Here is a 21,007-nt window from a genome sequence, read left to right as displayed (position 1 = left end):
TACGGAGCTGCAAGTGATGTGAAAATAAAATATACGCGTCATTTATCTCCAAACTACTCATCACGTTAGAATATAATCGGTATAAAGGAATGACAAATTTTAGTAGAGATTTAATAACAACAATGTGTCTGAATGTATGTAGAAACGTTTCTTTATTTAATTGAGATATCTTACATACTAATCATTACATAATATTCGTCACAGAATTACTCTGTTAACGCCATTATATGGCAGAGTCGAAAAAGATGAAAGTATATCTAAGGACAATGGATAAAGTTGTTTTTTATCGGCTCAGCGCTTAGATTTGCTGGCATTAGCGAAAGTTTGTCGACTCGTTGGATTCTGTTTTTTTTTCTTCAATATGTATAGTATTGTTATTATTAATATTATTATTAGTAGTAATATTATATATAGACTTATATATCATGAAATTTTGGCCCGTGTTCCACTATGTATATATACAAATATACTAGATATGTTACACTTGGAACGCAGCGATTGGTACACTCGAAAAATTATCTCGAGATTTATCAAGGTCTCGCACCCAACGAGTCTAGAAAATTTCACTGGGCCCGCGCGCGCGGCTCTTTGTCTCTTCAGTCACAATGAATATTCATCAAATAATTCCACACCGTTGTAACATGCCATTTCGATAGCTCATGTTTTTATTTGGTTGTTCGTTTGCTCCGGTAGTTGAGTTAATCGTGTGAACTTGAGGGGCGAGAGCTCATGCGGAATATAAAATGATTCAATGATCGTGAGCATCTCAAAACAAACAAGATCCTTAAATCTTCATCCACGCATTATAATGAAAAGTCTTATGCTGTTTATAACTATAGAAATGAAATTGTTAAAATTAGTGCTCCACCGACATTGAGAAGCCTTTTTCAAAACAGTCAAGTAGAACGATTTAATTTTTCCTTTCAATGTCCTTTAACCTTTCTCTCTTCTCTTCTTTTTTACAGTTAATTTTATTTTTTTCACATTTTCTTCGAATAATTCAAATATTTTTAATAAAACAGTTTTCATATATAAAATAGTAGATGGCAACTTTTCAGCATAGCACTTGTGATGTCAACGTGAAATTCAATTATATTGTGCTACTCTATAGTAACTGATTGTTTCTCAAAAATACTAATTGTAAGTTGTTGATTTGTTCCTGAAAATGGCTGTCTATGAACTTTTCGTTTAGCACCACCTGAGAATTAAAATCAATAGAAAACATCTTTTGTGCTTTACGTCGGTATTTATCAGTTTTCTTTTTTCTATAACTATTTACAATTAATGCGACAAAATTCGTAATGATAAACGAACAAGTTACGAATTTATTATGATTAAGTAACTTTGTTATACGAGTGCGCGTTTTATTCATGAAAAGGAATCATTAATTTTCCATTTCCGTTGTCGAGTGCCCTGGCATTACAGATTTAATGAAAAAATTTTACGACATTTGATTGCTTATAATATCCTAAAAACGTACCGTATATACGAAAATTTTTTAACTGTTTTCACATGTAGTTACATAAGAAATTTGGTACCACGAATGTTAATTTGCAATATTGATTGAGAGCCACTTTTCAGTTTTACAGTAATCCCATCTTTTCGCGTATACAATTGTGTGTCTATACACACGCGCATATATGCACATGTGTGTGTGGGGTCAAATTTAAATTTACTAAAACTGTTGTCCAATCGTTTGATATTCATTGGAACAAGTATACGTTGAAATAAATAAGAATTATAAAAATTAACTCATTGGTAATACCAAATGCTCTGATTCAATTTTCCGAGTGTGTGTAAAATTAAGCAAAATTTAATTCTTCGTTTATCGAAAATATATAAACAGTTATGGGAAAACTGCGAACATGATTAAAACTCAAATTGCAAAAGTGACAGTAAATATAATAAGAAATAATATTTAAAAAATGGCAGGCACACAAGATTCGTCCTCGTTCGATGAAAACAATGTGGTAAGTTACGTTTTGATTAAAAAGAACATCTATTCATCTTGTTATTCCGTTTGGTTTTCATTTAATTGTATCCGATCAGTCTGAAAATTTCTGTAAACTGTGCCGAAGTTAAATGAATAAAACCGCTTTTTGGAGCGTTCGTGGGATTATACCTTAAATGACAGTACATATACCGATGGTAAGAGAAAACATGGCAGCGATTTTTTTTCGTCTATAACAGACAACGTTTGAAAAAAGGTGTACCCCCATTGCGGTTTTAATAAAAATTGCTGAATCATTGCGCTTCATTACTAAATTAGATGTTCCATCATTTTCTGAACGCACTTCCAGGCGAATCAAACGTTCTCATTCATGTTTTTTTTTTGTTTTTTTTTTTCATAAGACATATCTATATCTACAATTGAATTGTGCTTTTTGATACTTCCAATCAGCATCTTAAATCCTCGATTTTCAGAGATAGAGAGAAAAATATTTATATGTGAACTCGAAATAAACGATGTTTGTTGAATCTCCGAATTCATCAATGGATATACAAATTAGTGTAATATCATACAACAATTATACGAGAATTTTCTCTTTACCTTTTGGTTCATAAAAACAAACAAAGAAACCAAAAAAAAAAAGAAATTTTGTGCTTATAATTTCTTAAATATTCAATAGAGCAAGCTGCAAATTGTGCATAAATTCGACGTAATCTAAGGCTTTTTACACTATACGCTTGCATTATTGTGTTGAGTAATGGTTTTTGTTTGTTTCTCCTTTTCTTTATCCTTTATCATCCATATTGCGTTATTTAGAGAAGACAGCATCGGGGTCTCCTACGACCAGAGTTGCCGGCTCGCATACGTTTTCTCTTCTCTTTACCACGATGCTCCTTGTCTTTCCGTATTTCTCTGACCTATGGTTTTCGTTTTTTTATTGTATAAATATAAAAATATAGAAAAAAATTTTTTTCAATATCTATTTTTCTATTTTTTTTTTAATCTTACCAGAGTATAAAACGCGTCGTCAACGCCCATCCTTGTTTTCGCCGACGTCTCCACAAATGGTACACCGTACTGATGAGCAACTTCTCTCGCTTGGGTCATATTGACCGCCCATGTCTGCTGGAGATCGCATTTATTTCCAACTAAGACCATAGGCACTTCCTCAGCATCCTTCACCCTTTTTATCTGTTCTCGATATGTTCCTATATCCTGGATAGCAAAAACCATTTTGTCAAATTTTTTTCTATTAACGATCCAACTATGTTGTTGTATTACAATCTAATTATCATTGATCGTTCATTTAAATACCGAGAGATAAAGATCTTCAATGACAATAGAATTTTCAAACATCTTCCAACAATTCTCTCGATAATTAAGAGATGTAATAATTGTCGGTGAAACTCATTTTTTAATCGATTTCAAGTACACGGGCGAAAAATTCAGCCAGCCGCAAATATTACCATTCTATAGCCCTCTATGGAATCTTTTTGCGAAAAAAAGAAAAAAAAAAACAATTTTTCAGCGCGTCAAAATTTCGGTAAAAAAATTCGAGTGATCAATATTTAAATAATTTATTAAAAAAGTTTTCAGAATTATGATTGAAATAAAATGTGAGGTCATAATTTAATACTTTCAGAATTTTGATTTAAAAAGTTCTTAGCTGATTTGATGCTTAATGATTACTTCATTTCCAAGTTCTAGTCTAAGATCATCAATTACACGAACCTCAAAACTTTTAGCCGAATTAACAGCAAACACAAGCAAAAATCCTTCTCCTGTTCTCATATACTGATCTCTCATTGCACTGTATTCCTCTTGGCCAGCTGTGTCAAGAATATCTAGCAAACACGTCTCCCCATCTATAACAACCTGCAGACAGTAAAAATTCAACACATCTTGTATCATTTCAACGTAGTACACAATTTTTTTTTGCTTTTTTCCTGCACGCACGTATTACGAACTGCAATATTCTGTCGTTTGTCTCTAATTCGTCTAAAGAGAGTGATGATTTGAAGCATTTGTGCTCTGTGAGTATGAGTCATCATAGCATTCCTACATGTCTCAACTACAAGAGGTTGCCATTTTTTTTTCTTTTTCTAACGTACGAGAGACTCAAGAGCTATTGCCAATTGTCAATGAAATGTTCAGCAATATTATTTCCACACGTTTCAAAAATGATTTTAAGGCCTCGTCCTTTCAGTATGAGAAGAAACCTACGTACAAGATTAATTTTTAAACCTGATTTTTTACATATGAAAGTCGTTCGGTGCATGTTTTTTAAATCACTATTCCATTTTGTGAATTGCCATATCCAAACTCCGTTATCTTAACATTTCTACAACAAAGGTTCATTAGATACACAAAAATTTACATTTTGATTGGAATATTCATGGAACACCTTACGAAGATATTCCATGTTTACTTTTTCACTAAAAACCATTGTATCTATGGGATAAGAGATACGATTCCTTCAATGATCTATCAAAGTGTATGTAAGATTCTAGATTCTAAAATTTCAATTACTAAATTTACAACAATTCAAAAACTGTCCAAAAATTACTCCAAAACCAAAGAAAAAAAGAATAGATATAGAATGGATTATGTTTTTCTATTGTTTCTACAAGAGTACGTTTTATAGATGATAAAGAAAAAGGATTTTACCTGTTTCCTATAAGAGTCTTCTATCGTTGGGTCATATTCATCGACAAAGTGATTTTGAATTAATTGTATGGTAAGAGCGGATTTGCCAACACCTCCAGCTCCAACAACGACGAGTTTATATTCCGTCATGTTGTTGATTTTATAAAGCAATCAACCTTTATAAATGTCACGTTTTTAAATATATTTATGGATATTTATGTAAATATCCAACGTAGTTAAAAAATGTGTAGTCCGAAAGCCTGTAATGAGGAAAACAAGTATTTTTTTTCATAGAGCGATCGAAAAATTCTGTCAATTACAAAAAAAAACCGAGAAGTGAAATTGAAATGTCATAAAAGTGAAAATATAAATTTCTCTATCAAACATAACAAAAACTAAATAATCATAAACTTTGTAGAGCTTACACGAGAAACACACGAGACCCTTTGTTCGAAAAGTATTCGGTTTTTTTATTCTTTCACTCAATCGCACCAGTTAAAAAGGTTAAAAAAAAGTAGACTTACGTTAAAATACGAATGTTTGGAATTGAATAATCGGACGATTCGAATTAGTTTTTATTTTTTTAATAGAATAGGAATAATTTAGGACGAAGATAATATTTAAGAGTACATTCCACGATAATCCAAGCCTCCTGAACACCTTTATTATTATGAGCAATCAGTCACTGCCTGGCTGCGAGACCCAGACCCACTATAGCCATAGATTCCACAGCCGTTTAATATATATCTCTAATATATATGTTATAAAATTGTACACCAAGCCCAGGGAGAGTACGAGAGAGAACCTAACGAGTGGATGCGGTGATGCTTCACTCTGGGATATATGCTCTGTCATACAAAATCAAGACAGAGGGCATAATTATTGCAAAAAATAAAAGTAACCAATAAGGAAAAAAATATCGCAATGGCGCGTCACACGTTTTCTTGATTTTCTTACAATCCGGAAACGGCGTGAAACGCCATCTGGCGAAGCGTCATTTCATTAAAACAGGAAACTAGATGATATTTATATTACCGACCGTTGTTTCCAAAACAGATGATATAATGGCGCATACGACTCTTCTGCTTCTCGGTACCGTGTATTGTGTGCCTGCGATACGTGATACGTGAGTGAACATTAAAGTGTAAATATTATTTTATTCATTTTTCGCGCTGACAAAAAGAACTCTACGAATAAACGTCACCAATTCTGTAAAAAAACAACAATAATGCCGACCTACGAGATGCCAATTCTATTTCGTGTTATGACACGCGTAAGTTTTTCAAATTAACATTTGTTGAAAGTGTTCTGGCTGAATAGGATAAAATTGTAGCCGGGATATATTTCTTTTCTGTTCATTAAAAAATAAGTGTTCATTCATAAATACCCGACAGAAATATGCTTCAATATTTCTAGTCGATAACCGTTCCGATAAAGGTTGTTCGTTCAAAATCAAATACATTTAATTCCATATTTGATTGAAAGTACAGCGAGTACTTAACCTATAAATCGAATTCATTTTTTCTACCGGTTATTAAATGAATGCATTTAATCTTTTTCTGTTTATATCTAAAGACTGTTACTTATTTTTTTTATATGAATTCGTAAATTACCAAAAATGACATGACAGTTGCAATAAAAAATGAACAAGAATAGAGAACCTATTGAAAACAATATTAACCCTATGTACTGCACACTTCTATGTCGTGCATATATTATGGGGTCGTTGTGGGACCCCATAAGATGAGTGAAAAAAAAGGTCAACAATGATGGAATCATTTCAGCCTGAAGTTGTGTCAACGCTGAAAAGAGTTGCGTCAGCAATATTCAACAAAGGTGGTTTTATCAGGAAAATTGATAATTTGGGCTTGCAGCCTACGCCCTACAAAACCAAAGCCCACGGGCATATTCACAGAGAAGCAAAGTACAATTCTCATATGTATTTCTATTAATTAGGACTAAAGATAAGAAATGAAGTAACAAAAACTTTTTATTGTCTTATTTAGCTATTTCATTTTACACTTTGATGTTCCACCATTGTCGCTGGAAGACATAAATGAGGAATACTTACGTGACATTGATATCATTAGAGCAAGAATATATAAAAAAGAAGAAGAGCCTATGCCGCCATGTACTTTGCATACGGAGATATTGCCTCCCGCTTACAGGTTTGTTCGATTAATAATTTTCAGAAAAATTTTGGAATCTTTCAACTCTTTCAAATAATCTTTTTTACTGCTTATTTTTCCAATATCATTTATTGTCATATGTTCAAATTTTCGTTTGTCTGCTTGTGATTATTGAGTTTAGTAACTAATGGACAAAGTGATAGATAAAAAATAAAAAATTGAATTTTTTTCCAGGCCAAGTGTGCAAAAAATGGTGGAAACTGCAAGGAAACAGTCCAGAAATAAACATGCATGGAACAGTCACTCTGGACTTCATTACTATCCTTTCCAGAGATAGTTTGCAAAAAATCAGGAAATAAAAAACAATGTGTATATCGTAGCTTATTGTATGAAATTTTGTCAAATAAAACACACTAAAAAGTAATTCAATTCAATTTCTTTATTTACCGCAATGATATTTGCAATACATTTGCGGATAAACGTGTGTATTATATATCTGGATTTTTAGTTTGGGTTTTTGTTTATAACCACCAAAAAAATGTTTGTACAAAATACTGTAAACATTCGATATAGTATAACTCGTTGTCTTATAATATTAATAATACAAATAATATAAGTGTAACATGTGCAACATGTTTTATTTTCCTTTTGTTTTTTCTCATGGAAAAAATTAATGTCGAAATGATTTGAGAGCTTCAAGCAATACAATAGATAATTAAAAATTCATACATTTCTTCACAATCTATTCGTAAGTTGTAATAAGGCCAAAAACAAATCGACTTTATGGGTATTTTGATTGATTTCTCGTATTTTTCAGATTGATTTTTCGATTCACTCTTAATCCCGTAAGAAAATCATTTTAAAAACAAAGTAAGAAAAAAAAGTATAGATATTGATTGTTTTTTTACATGGAAACAAAAAGATCGTTATAGAATTCTGTTTGGAATGCTTTTATTGAACGATCAGCGATTCATGATTTTTTATAACTACACAAAATTTGGCCTCTTCATTCAAAAACTTGAATCCTTGGAATTGACAATTATTTTGTTATAAATTATTTAGTTACATCATTAACTAAATTCATGTGGACCCTTCATACAGAGCTGAGCACTTCAAAGTGTAACTGTGAAGTTTCAATAAATAAGTATGAGTTATAAACGAATTTTTCAAAGAGGGAAGACAAGTGGCTAGACTGACGATCAAAGGTCAGCATAAAAAATCATTTCAAAAATTAGTAACTCAAATGTGCAAGTTTGCTTCAAAAAGTCCGACTCGAAGCAGTACTTTCAGCTGTAACTTCTGTGTCAGAAAAGGAATGCGGTATTCGATAAACTCTTTCCAAGTCGGAGCTAGAAAATACTTGAAAGAGTGTGGGGTTGGAGATGGAAAAAGCAGTGCAAAAGGCTTGGACGAGGCCACTGCAAGAATGAGTTTTCTGTGCTGTGAGATTTCTGATCTTGTGTTGGAATGTTGGTGGACATTACTGTAATTACGATAGTATTGAGAATCAAAAAACTGACAACGAAAAGCTTGAAGCAGCAAATTCTCTGTTCAAAAAAAGGGAAATGGTTTTGGAATAATTGAATGTGCTTAACTCTCTTTCATAACTCAGTCGTTGACGTCTGTTTTAAAAAGCTCGCTCGACGGCTCTCACGTTGAGTAATTAACGCCCCATTATAATATAGAAAGTATTAAAATCTTCCACATCGATAATTAACCATTTTTTTCTCATCATCGTCGCGTCGTAAATAAAGTAATGAAATAATTACGAGGATATATGATTAAAAAAAAAGAAAAAGATGAAGAATAGGGAAACGCAAAAAATAGGTCGATTTGAAAAGATTTTGTAAAGCGTTTGAAACAATTAAATCGGGAGATTTTCATTTGTTTACATGTGTCGCGTGTTGCCGAAATTGATGCCACTTTGGTTGGCACCCTTGTTGCTACCGTACTGTAAACTGATCACACCTTGTCCGGCTCTCAGCTGCTCTTCCGTGAAGTTACGTACGTTTTTGTCGGCCTCTTTGGGTCCGATGCTCGGTTTACCATAATTGTTGGCTTTCCTTCCAAGCGATTGCAAACAAATGACGACGGAGTTGAGATTTTGTCGTTCCCAAAGATCAACCGTTTGGAATGTTTCTTGTGGCGGTACACCGAGGGCTCTGGCTGCTTCTAAAAACGCGTTTATGTTTTCCATACATTTGAAGGTTAACGTCGATTGGTTGATCTTCTTGACCGATCCTTCCTTGATAAGGTTTACGAGCCTGTGGAAAAACTTCGTTTTATACAAAAATCTCAAGATTATTCGACGGATATCGCATGCAGCTCAATCCGTAAGTTCACAGACCTGCAGAGTAGAGTGCCATCTTTGAGTAGTTCATAGAAATTGTCCATGTCTCCGCTCGTATTAATGTTCTCACCCGTTATCGTTTGTATCCATCCCAAACATTCCTCAGCGAGTTTTTCGCTGTACTTGCTGTTAATCTGCACAAAGATAAAAGAAAATCGTTTATTCTAATAGGAATTCGAAAACTCGGGAGCTTTTTCACGTTTATATGAGAATCGCGCATTTTTTAAGTACGACAGATATTAGCTGTTCAGGTACCGATAATGCGGTTTCACCGTTCGACGCGATAACGATATTGGCTTTAAATGAAAGATTAGCGGAATTAAGTTTTTATCGATGATACGAGAGCATTTCCTTTCTCTTCGAAACAATATCGGAACGATATCCCACCAAACAAAAAACCAACATCGAGGAAAATCTTCCTTTGTCTCCATAAAGTGTTCATAAACATTACTGTCATATTTTTCATACGGTTCATCGTTCCATTTCAGTTTACAGAGTAAGTCGAAATTTTAATCAACCATACATTTAACCTCAACTTGAAAAATATCCATTTTTTTTGTCAGCTCGTTACGCTAGCAAGTATTCACGTTCTCATGGTGACAAATTGGTCTGAATAAGTACAGAAAAATAGAAATGAATATTCACCAATGAAATATATCGTCAAAACGAAAAAGTAATATAACCTCAAAAATTTTCATAAATTCGTCCTCTCATCGAAATAATTTCATACGTTCGACTCGAATATAACGTAAACGTTGTTTTCGGACAACAAAGTGCGTATCTGTCTCAACGATAATGAAATAGTATTATACGCTTATGAAACACGGGAAAGAGGGTTTTATGTGAATGCGTGAAATATAGATGGGGGAAGACTCGTTGACGAGGCCGCAAAAACTCGGATCAGCTTACTCGTCAGCACCTATATAGGGTTACCAGCGTTAGCAACGCGTTTATTAATTATCCCACAGCCACAAAGTAACGCATCCTGTAACTATCCGACTTTTTATTATATACAAGTACGTGGATATAATATACGTTCACTTCACGTGTTTATATACATGTGTGCGTGCGTGCGTGTGTGTGTGTATTGACAAAAAACAGCTGAGCTAGCGATCCCATTGCCCAAGTCATCGACCCTTTCAATTGTCTTTCGCTTCTATAAACACGATCACATTATTACTTTCGCGAACAAATTGGTTAAGGAAGTTGAAGCGATATATATAGGACATCATACGAAAAATACGTTAGATTTTATTATTCCAAAATAATGAGTTGCAAATTTACGTGAATCTTCTTGAATAGCGCTTAAATATGTGTGATAAATTTGAAGAGGTTTCACCGCCTAGTAATCGAGATATTCATTGTCGAAAATGACAAGGTTAAACATGTAAAAATTGCAAACTTCAACAATAAATAGCTCAATTTCACGACGGTGAACCATCGGCATATCCCGCCAGGAGTTTAATACTGTCTTGAGCTTTCTGTTTAAAAAATTTTTATGTGCAAAGTTGGAAAATAGTTTTAACATAAGATACGCTTCAACCTCCTTAAAGCTTTCATAATAAATTCCACGGTTGCGTCGTTGGGAGAGAAACAAATTCCATTCTTTTGATGTTTCATTTTTTAAGCTTTCGTTTTTTTCTTGACCGCGAACAAAAGTTCCGAAACAATTAAAAAGTACTCTCGACCGTCGGTAAATTAATTTCGTACCGCGGAAATTTGCGTGAGTGCGAGAGTGATAGCTGCAAATTTCGAAAGTGAAATTTGTCCACACCGTTTCGCTCGATCGAAGTAATGAAAATGTTAGCCCATTTTTGCCCTCGCCCTGCGCGGGCTGACAGAGCCTCTTTTTAATCCGTCAAAGTGCATCAGAGAATTTTGATTTCGAAAATTCCAAGTGAGGTTAGGTGACTGACCCATACTCTTAAATTCCATTTTGAGGTTATTCCTTCGCGATATGCCAAGCGCTGCGTTTATAACGGGATAAAATAATTAGAATTTACGAACGTTGAGAAGCGCTATCGCTTTGTCATACACGTGAGAGAAAAAGTAATCGTAAAACAAAGTGGCGTACATTTCTTAGCTCAAATGATCCGGAAAATCGGACTAACTTTTTAGCATAAGCTCGATTCCAAGCGCGCGCGGATGAAATCGTGTGTGAGCGAGGGAGAGGAGGGAGGAAGCAAAATAAATGATTGTAGGAGTGTTTCACTTCAAAGTACATCGTTCGCGGCGGAGTGTTCGAAAAGTTTCCCATGCTCTCGCGACTCCCCGGCGGTGAATTTCCATCCTTCGTTCACTTTCACCCGCACGGACGAACGCGGAATGCAGGAAGCGCATATATCCCCCTTCATTTTGTATTTATGTATGTCTTACGATGATGAACGAGGGGCTCCCCGACTCGTAGACGAAATTGAGCTTCGATGGGACTTTCCTTGCATCAAATAAACGAATAAACATTTTTTTTCGTCCTTTGTAAGATTAATAATGTCCCAACACTTCCATTAGCTTTTCGTCATCGCCGTACGAGTGTTTAGCGAATTGAAAAGAGTTTTGTAGACGCCCTAGTATCGTGACCCGAAAAATTCTCTCGTGACTCAAAAGGATCGCGATAGAGGCCCTCGGCTATGCATACGAGCGCCCTCTACAGTATCTCCGCGAGGCATGCGAGATTCTTTCGCTCTGCCCCCCTCGCCGGAGAGTATCCGAGGGCGAGGTCGTTGTCCTTTTATTTCTTCGGGTCCCAGATCTGGCAGTTGGGAGACTGAAAATGTTGCAGGTATTCGTGACGATTCGTAACGGAAAAATCGTTACGGTTGAGTTCAAATTCATTCGTTTTCACGGGCCCCTGGAACGAGCCGAAACATCGTTACGAATCGCAACTCTCTTCTTCCTGCTTTATGAATAATAGAAATATTGGGAAATCTACGGACGAGCAGGAAGAACGGAAAAATATATTTCGCACGAGTGCTTACTCAGTCGAGGTCAATTGTCCTCCAAGGTCGTCTCGTATATTCTCATCCGCCGCTATCACTATTCGCATCAATCGAGTGGAAAAAAATCACGCTGCTGAATATCGAGAGTCTCCATATTGGCAAAAAGAAGAGAGAAAAAAAATAGTGTGCATTCTGCTTGATGACCTGATTAATCGATCTTCGACTCCGGCCAATGGCGACTCTTCATTCTTGTCGTTCGATCAATTACACGGCACTCGTCGAACATTTGCGCTCACGTATGATTAAGTGTACATAGACTTGTTATAAAGCGCGAAAACACCCGGATTAGGAACGTGTTTCGTACGTCGATCAATTAAGGAGAATCAATAGGATTTGTAACGAGATATACATTTTCTTATTTTTTTTTTCGACATATCGAGAAAGTGGAACGCATCCTTGAAGGGGGTTTTGGTCACGATGTGCAAATCTTCGATCACTCCAATTATAGCAATATTCGAGCTACACCGTGTGTCAAGGTGCGTACCGTACGTGAGAAAAAAAATATTCAACAATTCCGATTGGATCATATTTCTTAACGATTTTTTAATCCTTAAACGTCGCGTTTTTCGAGATTTTAGTAGGCCGAATGTACCGCTCGTGTTCACCGAGAATAAAAAAGCAATGAAGATCGCTTTACTGGAACTTTGACTACGAAATAAAATCGTTGACCCACTTTGCGTAAGGTTATACATTTGCGCAATGTTACGCTATCTCTTTTTCTCCTTTTTTCTCTCCATCCCTTTCATCCCGCACATATAAAGCGTAAAGCATATCTCCGGTCCGTTTGCAGCGTTTACAGTCGTAAAGACTTCGTAATCAAACTGCTAAAAATTTATTTGCGAAAATACTGTTTTATTTCTATTTCACTGGGACACCAGTGCGCTGCAAGTTGTTGCGGCCGGTATTTTCGTTTCTAACCTCCAAACACGCGAAGTCGAAGTATCGCGTCGAAATTCCGAACTGTCCGGAAATGGCTGCGAAAGCTCGAACTCGAGGGAAAAACAAGACACGCGCGAACTCGATTCTCCACTGCGCTCCCTGGCAAAAGATTGTGTTAGGAATATTGAATTGAAAACTCGGGGAATCTCGTAAACTTCACTGCATGCATAAATGAGCCGCGCGACAGTATCTCGAAGAAGTTTTGCACAAGGCAAAACAGATATTTCTCGTTTGCGTCCTTATATGGTTAAGTTGAGAGGGGCCCCGAGAAACTGGCAGAAGTGAGAGAGAAGAAAATAGAGGACGCGGCGAAGAAGTGTCCTGTGAGCGATAACCGCAAGAGCAAGAACGTCGTCGCACCGGCGTAAATTCGTATTCGTGTGCGGCGAGAGAGCAGAGTGGGGAGAAAAATAAAGAAACAAAGGAGACGCGAGGATTGGTAGTGGCGCTCTCTGGAGCAAACGAAGAAAAGCAAAACAAAAACCGGCTTGGCGTTATCTCAATGCTGGTTGCATATCCTTCAATTTTTTCTCTCTTCCACTCCTCCATGAATTCAAGTACATTCAACGATGGTAGTCACGTTTCATGTAAACTCAATTACGTCACTTACTATTTTTATGGAATACGAAAATTCTCGATAAAATAGAACCGTTCGTTGTTAACGTCGATGCATTTCTCCAATCCTTGACTTTTCAATCCTGATTCGGGCCACCATTTTGTAGTGTACGAAAACCGTGATTTGGCAGATTGAAAAACAATGCCAAATTCGAGACCTCTGTAGTTCGGAACACGCGTACATGAGTGTGAGACATGCGTAAGAAGAAGAGAGAGAATTTGTACGAGAGAGCAAAGGAGGTCGAGGTTGCCAATATTTTAACGTAACCCCCGAGTCGTACAATTTGCGAGGTGAACGAGCACTTTTCTCTCCCCAAGTTACAACTACACGGTACTTAATAAAAAGTGTATGTAAATATACACGAGAATAACGCAAATTCCATTGCCTTATAACTTCATTATTCTTATCGCAGGAAAATTATTTCGTGTTATTAAAAAATGGAGAGCACAAATGTATCGCACGCTCAAAGTGACACCAGCAATTCCAGTTGGAATTTCGCGTTGTTTCGAACGTTTGAATCGACTGTTTGTATTTTGATCATTTTGAAAAAATAATTTTTGGATTAAATATGGTTGACTTTATTCTAAAAACTGGTTTACGGGTTCTAAAAAATATTTTGAAAAACAATCGCATTGAACCATCTGTGCAGGAGCAACGTGCCCCGAAACCGATTTCATCCATGATCAACGTTGCGTCGCTCGGCATGATTAACGTTGTTTTGTTCCATCGAAAATTCCATTACAGTTTCTTCTCGATCCGATACTAAAGCATTCAAGTCTATTGTGGAGATAATTCCTCAGGGAGCGCTTTCTCGTGCGAAATTGGCGGGTCCGATAGTACATATATTTATATATTTATGACATAAGGAATGAGTTATGCGAGTGAGTCATGGCGGTATAAGCGCGCGTATAGATGACGCGCAGGAGCACAGCAGCGCCCACCGGAGACGAGTCGAAGGTTCTTCCCGTATTCGGCAGAATTCGCTCGCACTTCTGACTCGCGCGCCCCGTCCTTCTCTTTTTTACTTTCGGCTTCGATTCACCATCTGCGGTTTATTACCATGCGTTTTTGTGGGGCACGTGTATATTCTGGAATTCCAGAGTTCTTCCCATCTGTCCGTCATTATTTTAGCGGGATCCTCCCTCGCGCTCTTCAACACCGAGTCGTATATTTTCGTAAGTCTTTGTTTCTCTCCTGACTTTGTTTATCTTTTTTATCGAATTTTCCCGAGTATTTTTGACCCCGCTTACCCTTAGCACAATTATCGTTGTCCTTATTCGATTTTTTTCAAATCGCGTGCTTTGTTTCGTTGAAAATCGATGCCGCGTTCGGGCGTCATAACCTCCAAATCTTCCGATGTAAATTCGAGGATTTTTCTTCCGCGCTCTTCCTGCTCTCTCACTCTCTTTCTCTCTACGCCAGCATTATCGATATGTGCTGTTATTATAAAGTAGAAAAAACGTTTGTGAGGGCTCGTGATTTCCTCTTCTGGAATGAAGGATGAAACTATTTTTAGAACGTGAACAAACGTTCCCTTCTTCATCGTTGATTCTTGGACGTTCTTCCCCCTGCGTCTCCGAGACTCGTGCCCTACAAACGCACGTGTACTCGAAATCTTTTAGAAGCTTCGTCGTTGACCGCTCCCGTTTTTTTTCTCGTGCTCTTTTGTGGTCGATTTATTACGACGGCTTATTTTTATGGAGAATGAAAGATCGAGCGAACTGTCAACGCGCTATAGTGCAATATAATAGAGTCAGTGAAAAAGTAGTCTTTCGTTTAGCAGTAAATTCCATGCAGACCTGATAACAACTCCCGGCTTGCGGTTCCTATCTTTGTGTATACTGCGGTCGTGGATTGCGAACTATACTACTTTACTACGCCCGCTCCCCTGGCTCTTCGATTCCCGCGATTATTGTGTTTTCACTTAATTTTCTCATACTCACGACGCTTCGAGAGTTTCGCGTAGAGTTTCAAGCTCGAAGAAACTTTCGAAGGGGGGACGACAAGTATGCCTCCGATCTGAGCATCGTAAAAACTTTCGACGTGTGATCCGTTGCGAGCACGTAGCACGTGAAAAAATAAAAATCATCGATCGCTGACGTCACTATAAGAAGCCCCGAACTCAGCTCACGCTAATAAATTTTAAAACTCTTGATTTTCGTGTGTTTTTTTCCCCGAGGAACGTGCATCGTATATGTCGAAACAAGTTTTACGCGAAAAGTGAGATCCATTTTTTAAATTAAAAACATCGATAAAAATGGCGGTGCGTCACACATTCTTACGGGATTATGTCGGGTACGATTAGTATTTTTCAACGCGTTGAAAGACGCTCTATCAGTCGCTTGAACGTACCAGAGACAGCGGAAAAGCAGATTCCCATTTTTATCGGAAATTTCTGATATTGAGAGAGACAAATAGCACCGCGCGCTATGATGAAAAGAAATAAAAATAAAATGGATACGTCACCAACAAAAACGGGAATTTAATGTTTCTTTTCGATCTAAAATGACAATAATTAATTACAAAATTATGTGACAGTTGTCATGTGACATTCGGCTTATCGCCATTTTTGTCGCGAGTGCGCAAAGTGCAATGATTAATCCATTTGTTGTTTCTTCACGCTCGACCCCTTCGCTCAAGTCGATGAGTAGAGTGCGGAAAACAATCGAAATAATTGGCTGAGCTAATGTTATGCATACACATCACGTACAGCTTTCTCCTTGTCGAGAGCAGATAAGTGCGAGACTTTTTTGGTATAGTTGCGCGTTGCATTGTTTGAGGTTATGCGGGCTACAGTGGCGCTCCCCGTGCGACGACGCATTCAACTACAGCGAACGTAACAAAACGGTATCGCGATTAATTTCTCGCTAGCCTCGCTTATTTTGTACCATCCGTTATTACGTACGACGAGGAGAAAAGACGCGTGTGACAAGACCGCTCAGCAAGAAGCAATACGAACCGTAACCGGGACAAGTTCCGTTAAACTCCCGCGAATGCATACACTTAACCCTTTCGTGCATACACTCGAGCTTCGATCCCTCATGATCTCAAGTCTTCGAAAGTGTGACTGACTCGTACCAATTCGAGACGAATATTTATGCTCGACGCCTGTCATTTTTCACTCCTATGAAATTTCACCTTCAGGTTTAAGGTACTTTCAAAAATAATAGCGAGAACTTTGCGAGGGACTTTGCTAACGAAATTCATTTTGCACTGGCATATTTTCGATTCTCGAAATTAACGAGGAACGTGATAATTGGGGTATTTACGTCTGCGAACACGAGTGATCACAATTTTCACTTTTTCCAATTGACAGCTTCCTCAGACAATTGATTTCTCTACATATTCGGTAAAACGACAAAATGTTCATGCAGTTGAATAGACGACGACGCAAAAGCAATAGAAGTACGAAAGAAAATACTTCCGGGCTTGGTTTCGAGAGCGTGTGATTTATAGGTTATGGTAGTGTTTGTGAAAATAAATGGGCTAGTGTGTTTAGAAGCGTGTACGTATAAAGTTACGTTATCGATTCATTCAACCTCGAAGAGAAGCTTACACACTGTGAGACAGCGGATTAACATATGCTTGTTAACGTAACGGGATATAGTAAAAGCGATTTCTTCGTTTCTTTCGTGAAGAATTTCGTTTAAATTTTGATCAAACCTGTACAATGAAATATTACTCACACAGTATATATAGAGATACGAGTATATTTGGGGAGTTTGGTCAGCGATTTCACGAGCCCAGGGCCTTTCCCCCACTCCCCTTTTTCGGAGAACCTGCTCTTCGTCGCGGACAACAAACTAACGTTTTTTTCATCTTTTAAAATTCCCCACAAGAGCTCGCTAGTGGCGTTCGAGAAAAATTCGTAGAGCCGGCTAGCAGCTGTTACCTTTGTTAAATCTTCATTTTGTTTTTTTCCTTCCAACTTTTGGAATAATCATTTAAAAGCATATACTTATAAATAAATTCGTACGAGCAGATACTTTCATAACTCTTGTTAAATTGATATTAGACGAACACGTTCGACTTATCGTTGCTTTTGACGGATGAGCAAACCTCGAAAAATTTACACCGCTCAAGTGTTTATACAGAGAAGCTGTTTTACGATTTTGTCATCGTGTCGAATATCGTCGATGACGTCAAGTTACCAGTGTAGAGAAAAAAAATGCCTTTATCACGATCGCTTATTCCTCTTTCCGGATTCAATGGATGTTTGTGGGGAATTATGAAATCTATTTTATTGCGAATTCATATTAATAAGTTTAGTTTTTCTCGTATTTTGTTCGTATTGTTTCTCTATCGAACGATTCGCAATTTATCGCAGCTCAGAGTTCTCGATTGATAAACAACAGCCTATCCAATTGTGAGTTAATCCTGATTTCCTAACCTTTATCAGTATGAGTAATAAGGTTGTAGATATGCGAAAAGTTTCAACGTCAATTTTCATTAGGCGATCAATCAATTCCGCTTCTAAGCTATTTATCCGTTGTACTGTTCGTGTTTATGGAGCAAATTCTCGTTATTTGTTCACGAATCAGGGCAAACACACTAATTAAGATACGGAACGTGCTGAAATTTCTCGATAACCAATTGTGACAGGTCATCTTATGAAATATCAAGTTCGAAAAATTCCTTCGAAATCTTATTTTATAAAATATTTTCTTAATTTAAAATTATGAGAAGAGAACATTTTGCGCGCGTTATTAAGCAGATACGAGAAACGAGTGAGGCGCGAGGGAGGTTTTCGGCCGGGCTCACTGGGTCAAACTGGGACCGGGAGGAATGGGTGGTTGTATGAATCGAAAGGGTTGTAGAGTAGGTCAGGGGTGAAATCCGATGAACACCAAAGGAGAGTGGTAACCAGAAAAACAAGATAAATATGTAAGTGCGTCTTAGAATGTTGCAAATAGATCGAAACTGGTGATGAAATTGCGATGCGAGGGTTTGTGTGTAAGATCAAGTCTCACGAAAAAAAGAGGTGTTTAAAAAACAAAGATTTTTTTTATTCGGAAAATCGTCAATATTTAGAAAAATATTTTGAAATTCTTACCTTGCGCTGTGCCTCGGCGGCGAATCCAGACTTGGTAGCTCGGTTTCCGGCCATATTTATTAAAATATACAATAATATGTAATCGTAATAATCACGTTTTAACGCGGAGATAAATTTCAACAACCACCGAAATATACGAGCGTATTGTTTTTCTTTATTCGAGTTTTGACGGTCTCAAAATCAAAGTTCGAATGTTTCACGACTACGTCTTCACAATACGGAGGACTTTGCTCAACTAACCGTCACCGTCAACGCTCCAGTCGCAGAGTCGCTATCACGATCGGTTACCGCGCGTCATTTGACCTGGGTGAAGAAGCGCGCGCGACACTGTTGGTACTCGAAGACCATCACAGGTGGCGCTGTTTCAATTGGGCCGTCGATAATGTAGAAATCGTGGAACATATTGAACATATTTCTTCTTTTGTCAATAAAAAAACATGGTAAAGAATCTTGAAATTTATCATGACATTTTTTGTCATTCGGATTCTACCATGCTTGACATAATTTTGAATTTTCGAAGAAATAAGTTCTATCATTTTAGTCACTTATTTGTGACACGAAAAATTAGTAAATCCAGTTCGGAATTTTAGGGTAGATAACTGTACAGGTTATCAAAACTAGATCAGACATTAGAATATGAAAACAAAACAAAAAAATTTCATTCCCGTGTAATTTCATGTATTTCGTAAATATCCGTTATTACAGTGGTACAAAGAGGATCCCAGATATTTGAAATGAGTGTAAATAAACTTTACTTATTGCCCCAGCCCCATAAACCTTTGACGAATCCTGTAAGACCTGCTTGGCTGGCCGCTTTTCCTTGATTACCAATTTTGTCGGTAAGATCAGGAAATTCAACCATGTTAAACGCGAGATCGAAGAAAAGAGGTTTGCAGGGAATGCTTTGCATGGGTGGTGGGAGGTTGTAAACATTCGGTTGTTTCGTAACGAGTGAAGGATCTTCGCGATATTCGTGAAGGCGTTCAGCCAAAGGTTTTTTGCTTTTCGTTTGTTTAATGTTGCCGGATTCATCTTCTTGACCTTCTTCGAGAACACTATGAGCATGGACAGCATATTGAGCGCCTTCGATCGAAGATTCTAATTTTGCAAGGTCATGTTTGAGCCCATCGGGCAAGAGGAAAGGATTTTTGAGGGCATCCTTAACGTGATGAAGGGACCTTTGATAAAGCGCCATTGCTTCACGCCAACGATGTAAATTGGCGAGGGACTGAGCCATGTAAAAGCACCGGAAAGCACGATAGCCTTTGGTCCTTGCCTCGTGTTCTTGAAGAAAAGCTTCGTCGTCCTGCAGCTGTGACATTTCCACTAAATTGTGTAAAGCTGCCTCGTACAAACGAACAATATCTTGGGGTTTTGCTTTTTCCGATTTCTCGGCAATGTCCACCAGCGCCAAATTACGCTCGAGAGTTCTCGACAGTCTAATGTACTGCAAATAAGCAATGAGATGCTGAATCGACGAGGCTTTCTCACCGTCACGATTCTTCAACTCTCCCTTGAATGATTCTCGTACGGTTCCAATCACATCTTTGCAATCGATCAAATGAGCCTCCAGAAGATCGATCTTCGCTTGAGTTGTTGTAGCTTTCGAGAGGGTTTGGTTCAATTGCGAATCCGCTATCAGTAAACCAGCTGCACGAGGTGGCAGCATTCCGCAAGCTTTTCCTCGCCAAGTTATCTCTTCTGCGTTATTCTGCTTCTCACGAGTTTGAGCTATCAGAGAGTCCAAATTTGCCAGCAGTTCCCCGCTCAACTGACCTCTCATCTGCATCAAATCCTCAATTGCTGATGTGTCTCCTACGTTGTATGCGCAGTATCTCAAACTTGGAGACAATTCCTCAACCCGAGCTTTGTAAACTATTTGCTCTAATTCTGGTAACGCCGCTGCCAATTCACCATAAACCACTTGTGCCTTTTTCAAATTTGCCATCGCTTCCTTCCATAACTGCAACTCGAACTGCAATGACCCTTGCATCCAAGCTACGTAAGCCTGTGCTTCCAGTTTTGTTCGTGCATCACAATGGACATTCTGCAGAGAAAATTCATATATTCATTTTATTATTCAAAAATCTCTTTTTCATGTATGAATAAAACAATGAATTTTTTGGAATAATATTTTTGGAACATTGCACCTGCAAAGTAGATAATTGAGTTGAACGTAATTCGTTAACGAGCATCTTCAGGAGGAAAATTATTCAGTTTTTCTGCGATCAGATTTTTTGGTAATTTTTCCAACGGATTTTACTTTTAATTGAATAATAAATTATTAAAATTTCACTTATGAGCAAAAGAACCTTTTTGTTCTATTT

General features: G+C 37.3%; 5 protein-coding genes across 6 annotated transcripts in view; 2 read left to right on the top strand and 3 right to left on the bottom strand.

Moving 5' to 3' along the window:
• Window positions 1-129: 129 nt before the first annotated feature.
• Window positions 130-5,441, bottom strand: Ras85D (ras-like protein 1). 2 transcript variants are annotated; one of them, XM_043423345.1, is made up of 5 exons: window positions 5,023-5,441; window positions 4,619-4,857; window positions 3,683-3,826; window positions 2,960-3,166; window positions 130-2,868 (listed from the first exon to the last, which is right to left on the bottom strand). In XM_043423345.1, the coding sequence occupies exons 2-5, from the start codon at window positions 4,745-4,747 to the stop codon at window positions 2,764-2,766; spliced, it is 585 nt and encodes a 194-aa protein (XP_043279280.1). In that variant the 5' UTR covers window positions 4,748-4,857; window positions 5,023-5,441; the 3' UTR covers window positions 130-2,763. The 2 variants fall into 2 exon arrangements, with proteins under 2 accessions (XP_043279280.1, XP_043279279.1); XM_043423344.1 differs by having other exon boundaries at window positions 5,122-5,441.
• Window positions 5,442-5,677: 236 nt separating this feature from the next.
• On the top strand, window positions 5,678-7,150 carry mRpS6 (mitochondrial ribosomal protein S6). The gene is made up of 4 exons (XM_043425028.1): window positions 5,678-5,870; window positions 6,382-6,521; window positions 6,604-6,765; window positions 6,961-7,150. Exons 1-4 carry the CDS (start codon window positions 5,826-5,828, stop codon window positions 7,061-7,063), a joined length of 450 nt encoding a protein of 149 aa, XP_043280963.1. The 5' UTR covers window positions 5,678-5,825; the 3' UTR covers window positions 7,064-7,150.
• On the bottom strand, window positions 7,151-18,932 carry Chd64 (calponin 3). The gene is made up of 3 exons (XM_043425027.1): window positions 18,681-18,932; window positions 9,074-9,210; window positions 7,151-8,990 (listed from the first exon to the last, which is right to left on the bottom strand). The coding sequence occupies exons 1-3, from the start codon at window positions 18,732-18,734 to the stop codon at window positions 8,615-8,617; spliced, it is 567 nt and encodes a 188-aa protein (XP_043280962.1). The 5' UTR covers window positions 18,735-18,932; the 3' UTR covers window positions 7,151-8,614.
• The window catches only part of LOC122414127 (alanine--glyoxylate aminotransferase 2, mitochondrial), a 17,023-nt gene continuing 10,275 nt past the window's right edge, over window positions 14,260-21,007 (top strand). The window contains exon 1 of the mRNA XM_043425014.1: window positions 14,260-14,802. Coding sequence (XP_043280949.1) covers window positions 14,503-14,802 — 300 coding nt within the window. The 5' untranslated portion in view covers window positions 14,260-14,502. The remainder of the gene's footprint in view (window positions 14,803-21,007) is intronic.
• The window catches only part of Srp68 (signal recognition particle 68), a 2,431-nt gene continuing 760 nt past the window's right edge, over window positions 19,337-21,007 (bottom strand). The window contains exon 3 of the mRNA XM_043425013.1: window positions 19,337-20,727. Within this exon, the coding sequence (XP_043280948.1) occupies window positions 19,432-20,727 (1,296 nt within the window). The 3' untranslated portion in view covers window positions 19,337-19,431. The remainder of the gene's footprint in view (window positions 20,728-21,007) is intronic.

The sequence above is a fragment of the Venturia canescens genome, chromosome 7 (assembly GCF_019457755.1).
Source record: "Venturia canescens isolate UGA chromosome 7, ASM1945775v1, whole genome shotgun sequence".
In the NCBI taxonomy this organism is placed as follows: Eukaryota; Metazoa; Arthropoda; class Insecta; order Hymenoptera; family Ichneumonidae; genus Venturia; species Venturia canescens.
The sequence above is the reverse complement of the archived record's forward strand: the minus strand, read 5'-3'. Positions and strand labels throughout refer to the sequence as shown.

What these genes read in the sequence shown, in the direction of transcription:
- Ras85D (XM_043423345.1), bottom strand. Translation starts at nt 4,747, where the DNA reads ATGACGGAATATAAACTCGTCGTTGTTGGAGCTGGAGGTGTTGGCAAA. An exon ending in ATTCGGCTAAAAGTTTTGAG is followed by an intron (nt 3,167 to 3,682) that starts GTTCGTGTAATT and finishes TTTGCTATCCAG; the next exon opens with GATATAGGAACATATCGAGA. An exon ending in ACGACGCGTTTTATACTCTG is followed by an intron (nt 2,869 to 2,959) that starts GTAAGATTAAAA and finishes CGAAAACCATAG; the next exon opens with GTCAGAGAAATACGGAAAGA.
- mRpS6 (XM_043425028.1), top strand. Translation starts at nt 5,826, where the DNA reads ATGCCGACCTACGAGATGCCAATTCTATTTCGTGTTATGACACGC. An exon ending in TATTTCGTGTTATGACACGC is followed by an intron (nt 5,871 to 6,381) that starts GTAAGTTTTTCA and finishes GAATCATTTCAG; the next exon opens with CCTGAAGTTGTGTCAACGCT. An exon ending in CATATTCACAGAGAAGCAAA is followed by an intron (nt 6,522 to 6,603) that starts GTACAATTCTCA and finishes TGTCTTATTTAG; the next exon opens with CTATTTCATTTTACACTTTG.
- Chd64 (XM_043425027.1), bottom strand. Translation starts at nt 18,734, where the DNA reads ATGGCCGGAAACCGAGCTACCAAGTCTGGATTCGCCGCCGAGGCACAG. An exon ending in CCGCCGAGGCACAGCGCAAG is followed by an intron (nt 9,211 to 18,680) that starts GTAAGAATTTCA and finishes ATCTTTGTGCAG; the next exon opens with ATTAACAGCAAGTACAGCGA. An exon ending in GATGGCACTCTACTCTGCAG is followed by an intron (nt 8,991 to 9,073) that starts GTCTGTGAACTT and finishes GTTTTTCCACAG; the next exon opens with GCTCGTAAACCTTATCAAGG.